We start from the raw sequence: 14,796 nt of genomic DNA on the forward strand, positions 1-14,796 counted from the left end.
TAAAACGAGATGGCTTGACTCAATCAAAGAAGCCACATCCTCCAGTTTGCAGGATCTGAGTAGGTCTGTTAGCGATAGAACGTTTTGGAGGTCTTTCATTCATAGGGTCGCCATAGGTCAGAGACGACTTGATGGCACATAACACACATGCTTAATGGAGGGATTTAGGATTGATTATTGGCTGATCAGTTTAATTGGAGTGCAATTCCAGCACGTACTCAGGTCGCCATAGCAGTTCACCAGATGCTTTTTTTAGACCACCAAGATATAGAGATGTAGAAGTTAAGTTAGCTATTCTTTATTTTCTAACCAATGTAACCTTTTAACCAAATATGGAGTAAGCTCCTTTTTTAGAAGCTGAAGCATGTTTCTGTGCTACTTATTTCTGCTATGCAATTAATTACTTTGCCATTAATTTTCAACAGGAAATGCAGACTCCCAAACTTAACTGGGGGGATCAGTTGCAGGCTGTGCGGCGGGAGAGCAGGATGCAGGGGGGCCAGCAAGTTAGAGGGCAGCACAGGCTTTCAGAAGCTTAATGGGGGCAGAGCCCACGCAGCCCAGATTCAAATGCAGGGGCCAACCAATCAAATCAGGCTGGCTCGGCTGGCAAAGTGCAGGGAAGAAGGCTAAGGACCTGGGGGGCGCACTTTCTGTGTATATCTACTGCCCCGTCTTAGAGGGAGGCAGCCCCCTGCCCCTCGACACTTGGCTCTTGCCCAGCATCCCACCCAGCCCTCCCTTTCGTCACAACTTTGGAGAGAGCAGGCAGTGTGGGCACTGGGCACCAATCTGTTTGGGGGGAAATAGGGCCCGTGAGCTCTGTTTCCTTATTATGGGGATCCCCTTACGGGGTCTGGGGAGTGAGGCATGGCAGGTACATGCTCAGCTCAGGGGCTGTCAGGTCTGCCTTACTCCCAGATGGCAGGGGATCCACACAGGGGTGCACACCCACATGGTATCCTCAATAATTGTCATCCACGCCCGGACTTCCTGTTTGGGATCCATGGAGGTCTAACGCAGCTCCACTTGCGGAGCTGACCGGACTGCCATTTTAACCGGCCGGCGGGGTGAAAATAGCCCGCGGCCGACTGCTCTCAGGCGGGGAGCAGGCAAAGAACGCTCAAGACCCTAGGGTGAGCTAGATCTCGGACGAGGGGGGGCTCTATACAACGAGTCTCCCCCCGATCCTTGAGGTCCCACCTTGCGACGGGTCGGCTATAATCTCTGCGGCAGTTTTGGGGCCAATTCGGCTGGCATAAGACCTACATACCCAAGCATCGATTGGGGGAAGAAGCTGAGAGGAGAACTTAAAATCGAAACAGCGATTACAACCCGAGAAAAGTGAAGAGAAGGTAAAGATCATTATCTTCTGAGACGGGACAGATTGATAAAAACAGAGAGGAAAAAAAGTAGATTTTTAAACTGCAACAGACTAGTGAAAAGGAGGGGAAGACTCGGCAGGAATCGAATTTAAAAAGAGACTAAGTTTAAAGAAGTTATTAAAGAAATGGGACTATTGTTTTGAATACCTGTGGCTTTGGAGCTGTGAGAAAAAGACACCATCGCGAGATCTGCTGTGGGAAGACGGGAGACAGGAAGTGCGTAATAACAATAGAGTGGCTGGAGAGAAGCGGCCCTTGCTGGAGGGCAGGAAGTAGGGAATCGCCATTTTTGAAAGGGGAAGGGTCGCGGCTTCAGCGGAAGAGGAAGTAGGCCATCTTGGATTACAAAATCATAGAGAAACCATAGAGAAAAGACGCCCGACATTTTGGACTCTTTAAAACTTAATTTCTATAAGAAGACCGGGACATTTAAAATAGAAAAACGTTAAATTTTACGCCACGGAGTTAAGGAAGAGAGCGGATTCGTGGGAGCGAGCTAAAGCAAGCCCCACGATGTCAAAAAAAGAGTGGCAATCGGCAATAGAAAACCTGGATAAAAACCTGGACAAAAAACTTTTAGATATGATTAAAGAACTTAAGGACACGAAATTGGAGCTGATAAAAGAGGTTAAAGAGGTTACACAGACAGTAAAATCGGAGCTGTCAGAAGTGAAAAAAGGTATGGAAACAATACGAAGTGAATTACAAGGAACGCAGCAGAGAGTTAAAACAGTAGAAGACGCGATGGAGAATTTAGCAGACACGCAACAAACAGAGATGAGATTGGTGAAGGGGAGAATGTCAGTTGCAGAAACTAAACATATGGAGAAGCAGCTACGTTTTCGTGGCTTGCCAGAAGTGGAAGGAAAGTCAGCGCAAGAACAGATGACTGAGGTGTTGGCTGAGTACCTGGGGAAGGAGGAGGAGGAAGTTGTGGCTATCCTAGATGTGGCATACCGTGTGAATTCGAGAATAGCAACCCAGAGGAAACTACCAAGAGATGTGATTGTGCAGTTTACAACACGAAATATGAAAGAGAGGATTGTGACAAAACAGTTTCAAGATCCATTGGAGATTGATGGCAAGACGATTATTATAATGAAGGAACTGCCCAGATCAGTGTTACTGGACCGGAAAAAATATAAAGTGCTAATTCAGATTTTGAAGGACATGAAAATCAGGTACAGATGGGAGTTACCGGAAGGAGTGTCCTTTGAGTTTGGAGGGGCCAAAAAACGCATCAGATCTGAGCGAGAGATGGAGCGATTTATTAAGGACAATGAAAAAGACTTACCAACAAGATCATGAGTATGGAGTGTAAAGTATTATCTTGGAATGTAAATGGACTAAACTCACCGAATAAGAGGAAAAATACTTTTCACTGGCTACTAAAACAAAAATGTGACATTGTTTGTTTGCAAGAGACCCATATCAGAAAGCAGGATGTAAAATATTTAAAATCTGGAAAATTGGGCAAAGAATATGTAGCGGCCTCGAACAAGAAAAAAAGAGGAGTGGTGTTGTACATAAAAGAGGAGCTACAGCCAAAATTTGTTATGAGAGATGTGGAAGCTAGATTTGTAGCAGTGGAATGTATTTGGAATTTAAAGAGAGTGTTGGTAGTCGGACTTTATGCACCTAACGGTGCAAAAGAAAGCTTCTTTGAGGATTTAAGGAAGCATTTAGACGATCTTGCATACGACCAGATAATTCTTGCTGGAGACTTCAATGGAGTGACAGACTTGGAACTAGACAAAAAGACTACAACGGCACAAAAGAAAAGAGGACTATTACCAAAGCTTTTTTTTGAGTTGATTCAACAAGAGACTCTTGAAGATGTATGGAGGAGAGAATATCCTAAAAGCAGACAGTTTACTTTTTATTCTGCAAGGCATTCTACATTATCAAGAATTGATATGATCTGGGCCTCAAAAGACTTAGCATTATGGACTAAGGAGGTAGAAATAATGCCTATGGTAGGCTCAGATCACAACCCAATTATGTGGAAATTTGGAAAAAAGAGAAAAAGGAAAGCATGGAGAATAAATGAGGACTTGTTACAGGAAAGAGAGAATATGGAAATACTGAGAAGAGAGACAAAGTTTTTTATACAATACAACGTGAATAAAGAAGTACCAACCAATAAAGTTTGGGATGCTTACAAGGCGGTTGTAAGGGGCATACTAATGGACTTAAATGGTAGAGCAAGAAAGAAGAAAGAGGAGAAAAGACAAGAGATTGAGGAGAAAATAAAAGCCAAAGAAATACAGCTAAAAAAGAGACCAGGGAAAAAGAAGGTATACCAGGAAATTAAAATACTTCAAGAACAGCTAACAGCAATGAGCAATAAAGAATTGGAGTGGAATCTCAAAAGACTGAATCAAAAAGCGTTTGAGGGTGCTAATAAACCTGGGAAGTACCTGGCATGGCAATTGAAGAAGAAAAGGGAAAAGAAGATAATAAATAAAATTTGCGAAGATAACAAAACGTATTCGGAGCAGGCTACCATTAGTAGAGCCTTTTATAAATTTTACGCTAAGCTGTATAATAAAAAAGAAGTAAACAAAGAATCAATAGCGTCATATTTGGAGAAAACCAAACTTCCAGAAATCTCGGAAGCTTGGAGAAATAAGTTGAATAGTGAAGTAACTGACGAGGAAATAAGTAAGGCAATACAATCTGCAAATCTAGAAAAGGCGCCAGGGCCAGATGGACTTACGGCTAAATTCTATAAGACAATGGCTAATGAACTGGCACCATTCCTAAAAGAGGTGATGAATGGGGTTTTAAGGGATCAAAGGATTCCAGAAACTTGGAGTGAAGCGAATATATCATTGATCCCAAAAGAGGGCCAAGACCTGACTAATGTGAAAAATTATAGACCTATATCGCTACTCAACAATGACTACAAAATTTTTGCGAAGATATTGGCGGAGAGATTGAAGGGGTGGCTCTCGGAAGTCATAGAGGAGGAACAAGCAGGCTTTTTGCCAGACAGACAAATAAGAGACAACTTAAGGACAGTGATCAATGCTATTGAATATTATGACAAGCGTTGTGACAAAGAGGTTGGTTTCTTCTTTGTTGACGCTGAAAAAGCGTTTGACAATTTAAACTGGGACTTTATGTTTGCCACTATGGAAAAGCTACAATTGGGAGAAAGATTCATCAGAGCAATTAAGGAAATTTATAGAGACCAGACTGCAGCAATTGTGGTGAATGATGAATTGACCAAGAAATTGACGATAAGTAAAGGAACAAGACAAGGTTGCCCGTTATCTCCATTGTTGTTCATTTTAGTATTGGAGATTCTGATGATACAAATACGTCAAGATGATGAAATTCGTGGAATAAAAATAAAGGACTATTCATACAAGGTCAGAGCATTTGCGGATGACATAATGTTAATTGTAGAGGACCCATTGGAGAACATGCCAAGAGTGATAGATAAGATCAAGGAGTTTGGAGACTTGGCAGGTTTCTTCATTAACAAAAAGAAGTCAAAGATATTATGCAAAAATATGACTAAGCAGAAACAACAATTGTTAATGGAAACAACGGATTGTGAAGTAACAAGTAAAGTGAAATATTTGGGAGTCGAATTAACTGCAAAGAACATAGATCTATTCAAAAACAATTATGAAAAATTATGGACTCAGATAGAGAGAGATTTGATTAAATGGAATAGATTGAATTTGTCATGGTTGGGCAGGATTGCAGCAGTTAAGATGAATGTGTTACCAAGAGTAATGTTTTTGCTACAGACAATACCAATCATCAGAGACTCCAAACAATTTGAAAAATGGCAGAGGAAAATATCAGATTTTGTTTGGGCAGGCAAGAAGCCTCGAGTGAAAGTGAAAGTTTTACAAGATGCAAAGGAAAGAGGCGGAATGCAACTGCCCAATCTGAGACTTTATCATGATGCAATCTGCCTAGTTTGGTTGAAAGAATGGATGACATTAAAGAACAAGAAACTATTAGCCCTAGAGGGATATAAAAAAATATTTGGATGGCATGCATATTTATGGCATGACAAAGTAAAGGTCAACTCGATGTTCCTGCATCACTTTGTTCGGAGAAGTCTATACATAATCTGGAAGAAGTACAGAATTTATCTACAAGAAGGAACCCCTTTGTGGGTGGTTCCATATGAGGTGATAGACCCGAGAGCTGTTGATAATGAACAACAATGTTTAACGTATAAAGAAATAACTAAAACTGAAGCATCCAAACTTAGAATAAAGACACAAGAGGAACTATCACCTAACTACGATTGGTTCCAGTATAGACAGATCAGAGACTTATATAATTCGGACTCTGTAAAGGGAGGTATACGAATAGAGAATTCGGAACTAGAGCAGACCCTTCTTAAAGAAGATAAGAAAAGAATATCCAAGGTATACCAAGTACTGTTGAAGTGGTATACCGAGGATGAGATAGTTAAAACACAAATGGTGAAATGGGCTATAAACTTTAATAAAGAAATAACAATGGAGGCATGGGAATACTTGTGGAAAACTACAATGAAGACAACGACATGTATTAATATCAAAGAGAACATTTATAAAATGATCTATCGTTGGTACATGACACCAAAGAAGATTGCGCTAGGGAATTTGAATACTTCTAATAAATGCTGGAAATGTAAGAAGCATGAGGGCTCCCTCTATCATATGTGGTGGTCGTGTGAGGTAGCCAGGCAGTACTGGGGGGAAATAATAAGAGAAATGAGTGAAATTTTACAATTTCAAATTAATAAGAACCCAGAACTCCTGCTACTGAACTTGGGAATGGAGGGAATTCCAGCCCAACACAGGACGTTGATATTTTATATGACAGCAGCAGCTAGACTTTTGTATGCGCAAAAATGGAAAGTACAAGAAGTGCCAACTATTGAAGATTGGACTTACAAATTGCTGTATATGGCTGAAATGGACAAGATGACAAGAAAATTGAGAGATCTGGATTCAGGGCAGTTCAACACAGACTGGGAGAAGCTGAAACAATACCTGGAGAAGAAATGGGAGGTGGGAGGAAAACTGTGGCAGTTTGAGAACTACTGAAGTATTGAAGTAGAGGGGGGAGACTTTACCGGGGGGAGAAGAGATAAATGTGAATTAATAAGCAGTCAGATTAATAGATTGACATATATATAGATATATATAGGTTAACAAACAGAACATAGAGAAAATAATTAATTATAAGGATTAAATATAAGGAGCGATTAACTAACAATATTTTCTTTTTTTTCTGACAAGTTTTGTACCAAACTGAATGTCTGAAGATATAGATGGGTCAAATTGATTGACTACGTGAGGAGAGATATATAGAACTATTATAAAAAGATAGAATGAGTAATATATATAGAGAATAAGTCAAATTGTTTGATATAAACGAATGTATGATCTATATGGTTTATGATATATAGAAATACCTGAAATTGAAAAATTGGGATAAATTGTTTATCTAAGATGGAAACAAAGGCTTACAGTTTGGGCATATAATGTTAAAAATAGTTAAGGATGTACTGCTTAGAATAATGGAGAATATATATTTGTTTTAGATAGAGGAAGCTAATAAAAGTAAGGGAAAGGGGACAAAGGGTTGGAAAGCTGTTGGAAGTCACCAAAAAGGGGGGGGGAAAGGGAGGGGGTTAGAGATGAAAAAATTGGGGAAAATTGAATGTAAATGTGGAAATAATGGATTCTAACCCAATAAAAATTTTTCAAAAAAAAAAAATAATTGTCATCCACGCCCCAAGCAGGGATCTGAGGGGGCATAGCGGTCATCAGCTGGCAGGTGGGTCAGCCGATATTTGGATCACTGCCCAATGCAGCACCAATTATCTGCGAGCTGTAATCAATAATGTTGTGGCCTATTTTAACTCCATCATGGTTGTCTGGTGTATTTTGTTGCCTTGCCTCCTAGCTCTCCTCCCACTCTCAGAGCTGGCCTGCAAGGAAATGGGAAGATGGAGAAGACTTCTTCAGGACTCCAAGTAGGGAATATCACTTCTGTTCAGGATTCCAAGGTGGGGATATCTCATGAAAAGCTTCTTGCAAGCAGAAAGCTAACACAATGTAAGACACACTTTCTCCCTGATGTACTAGTTTTTTGTACATGCAGAGAGGTGGTTGTAGTGGTTTTACATGAGGGTACTGAAATAGTGTCTGACTTTTAAAAGGGCCGTCATCACACGGGCCCTTATTTCGTCAGTTTTGCACTAGAAATCGTTTCTTCTGTTATCGTTATTGGAACGGATTCTCCCATCTTTTGATGACTGCTTGCACTTCCAGTCAGTCACATTAAAAGGGAAAAGCACAATTCGACGGTCAGTCAAAGTGCCTCTGGAAACGGGGCCCTAAAAATCCTGGCCCTTTTTAAAAAAAATTTCGTATATTTGCGCTATATCACTCTTCTATTATACCAATGTTGTGCTGGGCCAACCCAAAAGCCAACCGTGATAGGTAACAGAGGTTTCCCGCCCATGGTAGAATAGTGCTATAGCGCTATAAGGCTGATGTTTTTTTAAAAAAAAATTACTTTGAGGCTTAATTGCAGGTCGCACTGGGGCTTGTGGGAGTGTAGGGCAGGAGAATCAGTGTTAGGTGAGACAGATGATCGGGGAGAGCGAGCGTTTTGGTGCTGCAAATTGTTCATAGTCGATCCAGGGCATTCACATGGAAGTGGATAAAGACGACATAAAGAGTCACAAAGCATGAATTGGAGAGAATGGCGAAATCGCAAGAGAACCGGAATAAGGTGAGCATTCAGCGGGAGATGGCGCTAGTTTGGTGCTAAATTTATGGCCATGGGGCGACGGCCAAGTTGTTACCCGAGGAGTCGTTCTAAAGCCAATAAAAAGTAACACTTTTAAGGCAACAGACTTTCAAGGGTTTCAAGAAATGAAAGTCTCATACAAATTTGGTTTCTAGTTTTTAACATCCCAGCTCCTAAATTCTTTAGAAGATATATTTTTGTTCAAGTAATTGATTGAGACTGGTTCATTATTATCCATTTTAACCCCCACTCTACCCCATCTCTACTCAGTTTATACAATTTCTCTTTCACATAATCTTCAAATGTCTTGCTGTATTAAAGTGGGTCTGCTGAGAGAGGCCTCTGTGGATTTAAAGCAAAATACCTCATTCAGCTTTGCAAAAACTCGGAAGAATGTGAGAAGACTTACATGATGAAAGCAGTTACGCCAACAGCCCAAATATCGGTCTGTGGGACAGCGCCTTTATCCGACAGAAGTTCCGAAGCTGCGAAGATACACTCCGGTTAGGAAAGCTCCGTCCAAATGTGGGACCTACAAACTGTCACGAGTGGCTCAGGGACAATCGAGAAAGCAAACTAACTGAGCAAAGAAGTCCAGACAAGCCTTACCCTGATCTCTTTCCCTGCCTCCTCTGTCAGTCACATGTCAGGAACTGGAAAGCAACGAGGGTGGCGGGTAGAGGAGGAGAGGAGATGGGGGACAGAAAAGAGGCAATGCTGACATTGAGGCCTGGAGGAGGATGCCAGAGGAACAATGCCTAAGCCAGTCAACAGCTCTGGCTGGGATAAATTTTGTTATTGTGACTAAGGGAATAGCATATCCAATTGCTTTCAATGGGACTTGGGGCTACCTTTAGCTGCACTGGGGCCAGGATTATTGAGCAAGTTGTGCTACTGAAACAGTTGTGTGTTCTGTGGGGTTACTGGACGTGACTAGGGCTGCCAGGGCTGCTGCTGTGGTAGCAGGCCTCCTGCTGGCAGTATTATTTTTTTAAAAAACAATATCGACTGTGTTGTGACATCACCTCTGGGTAAAAGAAGAGACAAACGGTAGCTCTAGGAACCACCAGAAACGTTATGGTTATCATAGAGTTTCTGGTGATTCCTAGAGCTACCCTGCGACTTTTCTGAGTTTTACTTGGAAGTGACATTGTAATGTATCCAGTGTTGCTTGCGCCCGCCCCAGTTTCCCTACCCCCAACCCTCACACCAGTTGCCAGGCTGGTGGTGACCCTACATGATAATGGTTTGCATGCAGTCCTTTTGCCTAGTCAATATATCTGAGCCTGGGGCAGGGTCTGTGGGAGGGGTAACCCTTGTTTTGGAAACAGAAGGTCCACAGTTCAGTCCCTGGCATCTTCTATTTAAAAAAAGGTCTCCAGTAACAGAGTAGGAAAAGACCTCTCTTTGCCTGAGCTTTGGAGATTCTCTGTCACTCAGAACAGATTATACTGAGCTAAGTGGACCAACCTTCTGATTAAGTACAAGATATCTCCCACTCCATCTGATTCCTGCCAGAAGTGATCCTCAATCAATCTGTATCGATGCCACACTTATAAACCACTGAGGATCCATACTTACCCATAGTTTCCACATAGTCTGTGCACCCGTCCAGAGTAATTACTCTGTCTGGAGCATAGAACTGTGCATTGCCAAAGTCTAGGAGTTTAAGCAGGTTTGGTTCCGTGATGATCATATTCTCAGACCTCAAATCCAAGTGCAGGATATTCTGAGAGTGGAGGAACTCAACAGCAGTGAGTATCTGCCACAGATAGTCTCGGACTTCCATCTCGGAATAGGAGGACCTGGTAAAGAGAACCCATTAAAACTCAAAAATTCCTTAAATGCTGTTACACATCAGTTGGAATGCTTGAAAGTTCTAGACCGAAATAAAGCCATCAAGGCATTTTCTAACAGTGCCAAATCTGTAAAAGGAGATCTGTAACACACAAAAAAGGTGCTTTTTTAAACATTGGCTGTTTCCACATGTCCTTAAAGGGACGGCCCACTCACAGAACGCTGGCAGCTTTCCCCCTTCACTCCAGATGTCTCCTTTATCAAAACGGTTAGAGGCTATTTGGCTTCTGTTTTTTCAGCGCCTTTTCAGGGACCGAGAGAAAGTGTGTTCCCAGAAAAGGCACCGGAAAAAACGGAAGTCAAACAGCCAGTGACCGTTTTGAAAACGGAGATGTCTGGAGTGAAGGGGGAAAGCTGCTAGTGTTCGGTGAGTGGGCCGTCCCTTCACGGTTATGTGGAAACAGCCATCATCTGGAGAAGTCCTAAATCCTAACACAAGTAGTACTTTTTCAAACATGTGCAAATATTTTCCCTCCCTCTTCCATCACTGACATTTTTCGGTTCTATGAATCCATGGGAGGGGGAGGCGCTTTCTCTTGGGATTTCATTTTTCAGCTATTAGTTTTCTCAGAAATCAGAGTAAGGAAGCAGTATTTTAATCAAAGTCAGGGTGACTGTATCAGCAAGAAAATCTCTCCCACAGAGATGGCTGATTTCTCCTGCTGTGTTAACTAGGCATTGCCCCAATACAAGAATTGCTTAAGCGCTTCTGAAATTTCCAGTCTGGGCGAATCTCAAAATGGAGCTGATGCCATAAAAGAACTCCTAGCTTGAATATCTGTTCCTTGGTCTTCTCATATGTTTTGCAGGCCTCAGACTTTGTTTAGTTTTCCTAGTATCTTTGTTTCGGAAACAAGAGTTTCTGGAAAAATGTCTTCTAGTGAGAAGAGACCCCCCCCCTCATGTTTTCCAAGCGGACTGTCAATATAATTGGTTGAGCTTAACGGAAACATGTTTACCTTCCGGCCAGGGCGTGAAGCAGCTCGGGCCCAACACACAGCTCCAGGATGAGGACCAGGTGGCGTGGGCTGACATAAGCCCCCTGCAGCTGTCCAACATGGGTGTGGTGGAGCTTCCTCAGGACCTGATACTCCTGCAGCACCAGTTCCTTGTCGTCTGCTCGGTAAGGGATGATTTTGGCCGCTAGGGCATTCCCGCTGAGCTTCTCTCGGCACTGTTTGATGATGCTGAAGCGCCCTCTGCCCCAACAGAAACAACACACACACACACACACAAGCTGAGTGCTGGCACAGTGATCATAGCCCCCCATTATGTCCTGCTTTGAGAAACCAAGGCCGTTTCCACGTGTCCTTAAAGGGACGGCCCACTCACCAGATGCTGCTGGTTTTCCCCCTTCAATCCACACGTTTTTGATTTCAAAACGGTAGCAAGCTGTTTGGCTTCCGTTTTTTTGGCACCCTTTCTGAGAATACACTTTCCCGCAGTACCCGAAAAGGCATAGACAAAACAAAAGCCAAACAACCTGCTATCATTTTCAAGTCGAAGGTGTGTGGAGTGAAGGGGAAAAGCCGGCAGCCTCCGGTGAGGGCCGTCCCTTTAAGGACGTGTGGAAATGGTCCGAGTCCTTTTCCAAGTAAAGTCGGCCCGTGCGGGATCTTGAGCGCCTTCTGGTATCTGCAAATGATACTTGAGCCTAGGAAGCAGCATTCCGGAGGGCTCCATTCCCATTTGGTGTTTTTCTCTCTCGTGCACTATGAAGCTGCTACCCGGTTGCTACAGATAGAGTTGCCAGCTCTGGGGTGCAAAATGCCTGAAGATTTTTGGGGGGGGGACTTTGGAATGGTGGTGTTTGTGGAGGGAGGGTATAATGCCAAGGAGTCCACCCTCCATAGCAGCCATTTTCTGCAGGGGAGCTGATCTCTGTGGTTTGGAGATCAGCTGTAATTCTGGGACAACTCCAGCCCCCACCTGGAGATTGGCAACCCTAACTACAGATGCTGTAAGTGTTGCCAACCTTCTGGTGGGGTCTGTAGATCTCCCAGAATTACAACAGATCTCCAGATTACAGTGCCCTTGGAGGAAACAGCAGCTTCAGAGGGCAAACTCTATGGTATACCATAGATTCTAGGTGAATCCACACCCCAAATTCCCCCTTCACAGACTGCGCCCACAAATCTCCAGGAATTTCCAAGGCTGGAGTTGGCAGCCCTAGATGGTGTCCCTCAAACTTGGGTTTCTGGGCTACTGCATTTCCACAGTGCTCATGGGACCCTTCCTCACAGCACATTTGTTGCTATTGAGATTACTGTATGGAATATTAATTTATTTTAAAACATTTATAACGTGTCCTTCCTCTTGGAGCACAAGGTGGACCCTGGATTTAGAAGCAGGACTGCTATGAGGGTCCTTCATGAGCGTTCATTCTTCTCGGTGGTAGAAGACATTCTAGAGTGGGTTGTTCCACCTATCCATTTATGGAGGTGGTGCCAGAAAGATTTACTAAGCCCGTGAGTGGGGCAATATTCCCCAGGGCTGGGAGTAGCAGCAAAGGAATGAGGCGGGAAGAATTAAAACACTAACCAGTAACTCAAGAAGAAAAATAAGGCAAGGCAGGGAAAGAAAAGGTTGTCCTACGTTGTCCTGATAGGAACCTCACATCTTTGTTCAACCCCTGAGCTTGATAACTGTCTGCCTTCTAAAATGTATGTGTGTGTCTATGTATATGTGTGTGTATACATATGTATCTGTGTGTGTGTCTCTATACATGTGCATATATGTGTCATACATGCCTCCTGCATATCTGCCATGATTGTACAGGAGCTCTTCCCCTAGTCTCTGAGAGTGTGGGAAGTTCTTTATTACGGCAATGCCAACAGGTTATCTCGCAAATGTTTACTTTCTCTTTCTCGCTCCACTGAGCCAGTGTCCTTGACTGCGGGCTGAAACTGGCTCAGAATGTACCCTTTTTGAGAACCAAAGATAAGTTCATCTTTCTCTCTGTCTACTCTAAAACAATGTCTCACCCCAACCCCACCTATGAATGGTCCTCTTTCCCTTGGCGGGATTCCCTATAACTAACATTGCTAGTCCCACATACGTCACTTCTGCCAATTCCACTGTCTAAGCACTTTGTACTGAATGGATCTCTAATAAAGTTACTTCAACTGGAACACCTGTGTGTTAACTGTGAAGAGCTTGGGGATCTAACTGCCAGGGACTGACAATATGAGTGTATAAGTGTGTATAAGACTTCAGCAATGTGTGTGTGTCTGTGTGTACATATATGTATCTCTCTCTCTCTCTCTCTACATATATATGTCTTTCCCTGTGTGTGTGTGTATTTTATTATTTTTTATTTATTATGTTTATATTCTGCTCTCCCTGCAGAGTGGCTCAGAGTGGATTACATACGTATATACACACACTCTCTCTCTCTTTCTCTCTCTCCTGTTTAGAACTGCTTGTTTTCCCAAAGTTGAGAGAACATGTTTCAGCATCAAGCCATCCCCAGCCTAACAGCCTAGCATTCTTGTTGACAGATTAGATTGTACATGACTCCCAAACTGGCTCCCTCTTGGAGAGGTGTGTGTCATCTACCCTCTATAGCAGGAACTGCCTCGCCTGTCATGGAACTGGCATATGATAATGCAAACACTTTGCAATTTGGGTCTCTGATGGGAGAAGCCAGTGAGACAGGCACGCGCTGCAAATTGTAACCCTGTAAGACACATTCTCTCTAAGGGCAAGATATTTGTTGGCTAGACTTCAGCAATTTCGAATAGCCCTTTTAGAGGTTAAGAGGATGAGAGCTCCCTAGGCCAATCAGAATTGTGAGAATGAGAATGGCGAATGGAGAAGCCATAATTTGATTGTTCTGTCACAAATGAAGTCCATTAAAAGTTTCTGTTTTAATAGGGGAAGTCCACACTGCAGATTGACAAAGCAATATAAATGCTCATTAAATGTAAGGAATGTTCAGTCACAAACTGAAACAGCTACCTTTGTGATCTTCTTCATTGATTTATTTTAAGGGTTATCATCATAAGGATGATTTCTATTTCCTTTTTCCTACTTCAGATTCTTAAAAATGTATTTGATACAGCCGTGTTTAATTTTTCTTGTTACTATCTCCAATCAAGCAATGAAGTTATATTACCACTACAATTGTGCTGGAGTAATGAGATAAATCTACCCCTTCGGAATCAACTGCTGATATTGTCAACCTCGAAAACCCAGCAAATGTCCGTCCTGGAGGAAGTCGGGACTGTTGCAGATGAGTCTGACATCAAGAAGACTTTCCACTACATCATTATCCAAGATTACCCCCAGGTGGAGATACAGAACGAGTCTGCCCTTTTCAGTGTTGGCAAGAAATCTAACCGGATTTTGCTAAGTACTTTCAGGACTAAGGAAAGCAAAAATTCGAGTGCTCAGAATTAAAAAATGGTGGTCATTTTACAGGAACCTCATGACGCTGAGATGGACTGGCCTGATGAGCATGTGTTCGTAGACCTCCTTGAGGTCAGCGAATAAAAGGAAACTTCACCACTGAATTGATGGGTGTGGAGTATGGCTGCCCCCAACCCTTGGTGGGGGCAGGGGATCCTCTGCCCAGCCACTGCTTCCTGCCACCACTTACATGGCCTGCAGGGGGGAGAAAGAGGGAGGAACAGTGGACTTATCAGCTGCCAGGCATGCTTGCCGGTGATGTTATTATGTCATTGGCAACATGCTGACATCACTTCTTTGAGCCTGGAAATGACATCAGCATAGCGCCAGGTGAAGCCCTGGTATTTGGGCAAAAAAAAAT

At 42.8% G+C, this 14,796-nt stretch overlaps 1 protein-coding gene across 4 annotated transcripts in view; it reads right to left on the reverse strand.

Moving 5' to 3' along the window:
• Positions 1–14,796, reverse strand: part of OBSCN (obscurin, cytoskeletal calmodulin and titin-interacting RhoGEF) — a 293,495-nt gene that overhangs the window by 10,208 nt on the left and 268,491 nt on the right. For all 4 annotated transcript variants that reach the window (XM_054991181.1, XM_054991180.1, XM_054991179.1 and 1 more), the window contains 3 exons: positions 10,985–11,224; positions 9,750–9,973; positions 8,578–8,653 (listed from right to left, as the gene is read on the reverse strand). In XM_054991181.1, coding sequence (XP_054847156.1) covers positions 8,578–8,653; positions 9,750–9,973; positions 10,985–11,224 — 540 coding nt within the window. The remainder of the gene's footprint in view (positions 1–8,577; positions 8,654–9,749; positions 9,974–10,984; positions 11,225–14,796) is intronic.

This window comes from Eublepharis macularius, chromosome 11 (assembly GCF_028583425.1).
Source record: "Eublepharis macularius isolate TG4126 chromosome 11, MPM_Emac_v1.0, whole genome shotgun sequence".
NCBI classification, from domain to species: Eukaryota; Metazoa; Chordata; class Lepidosauria; order Squamata; family Eublepharidae; genus Eublepharis; species Eublepharis macularius.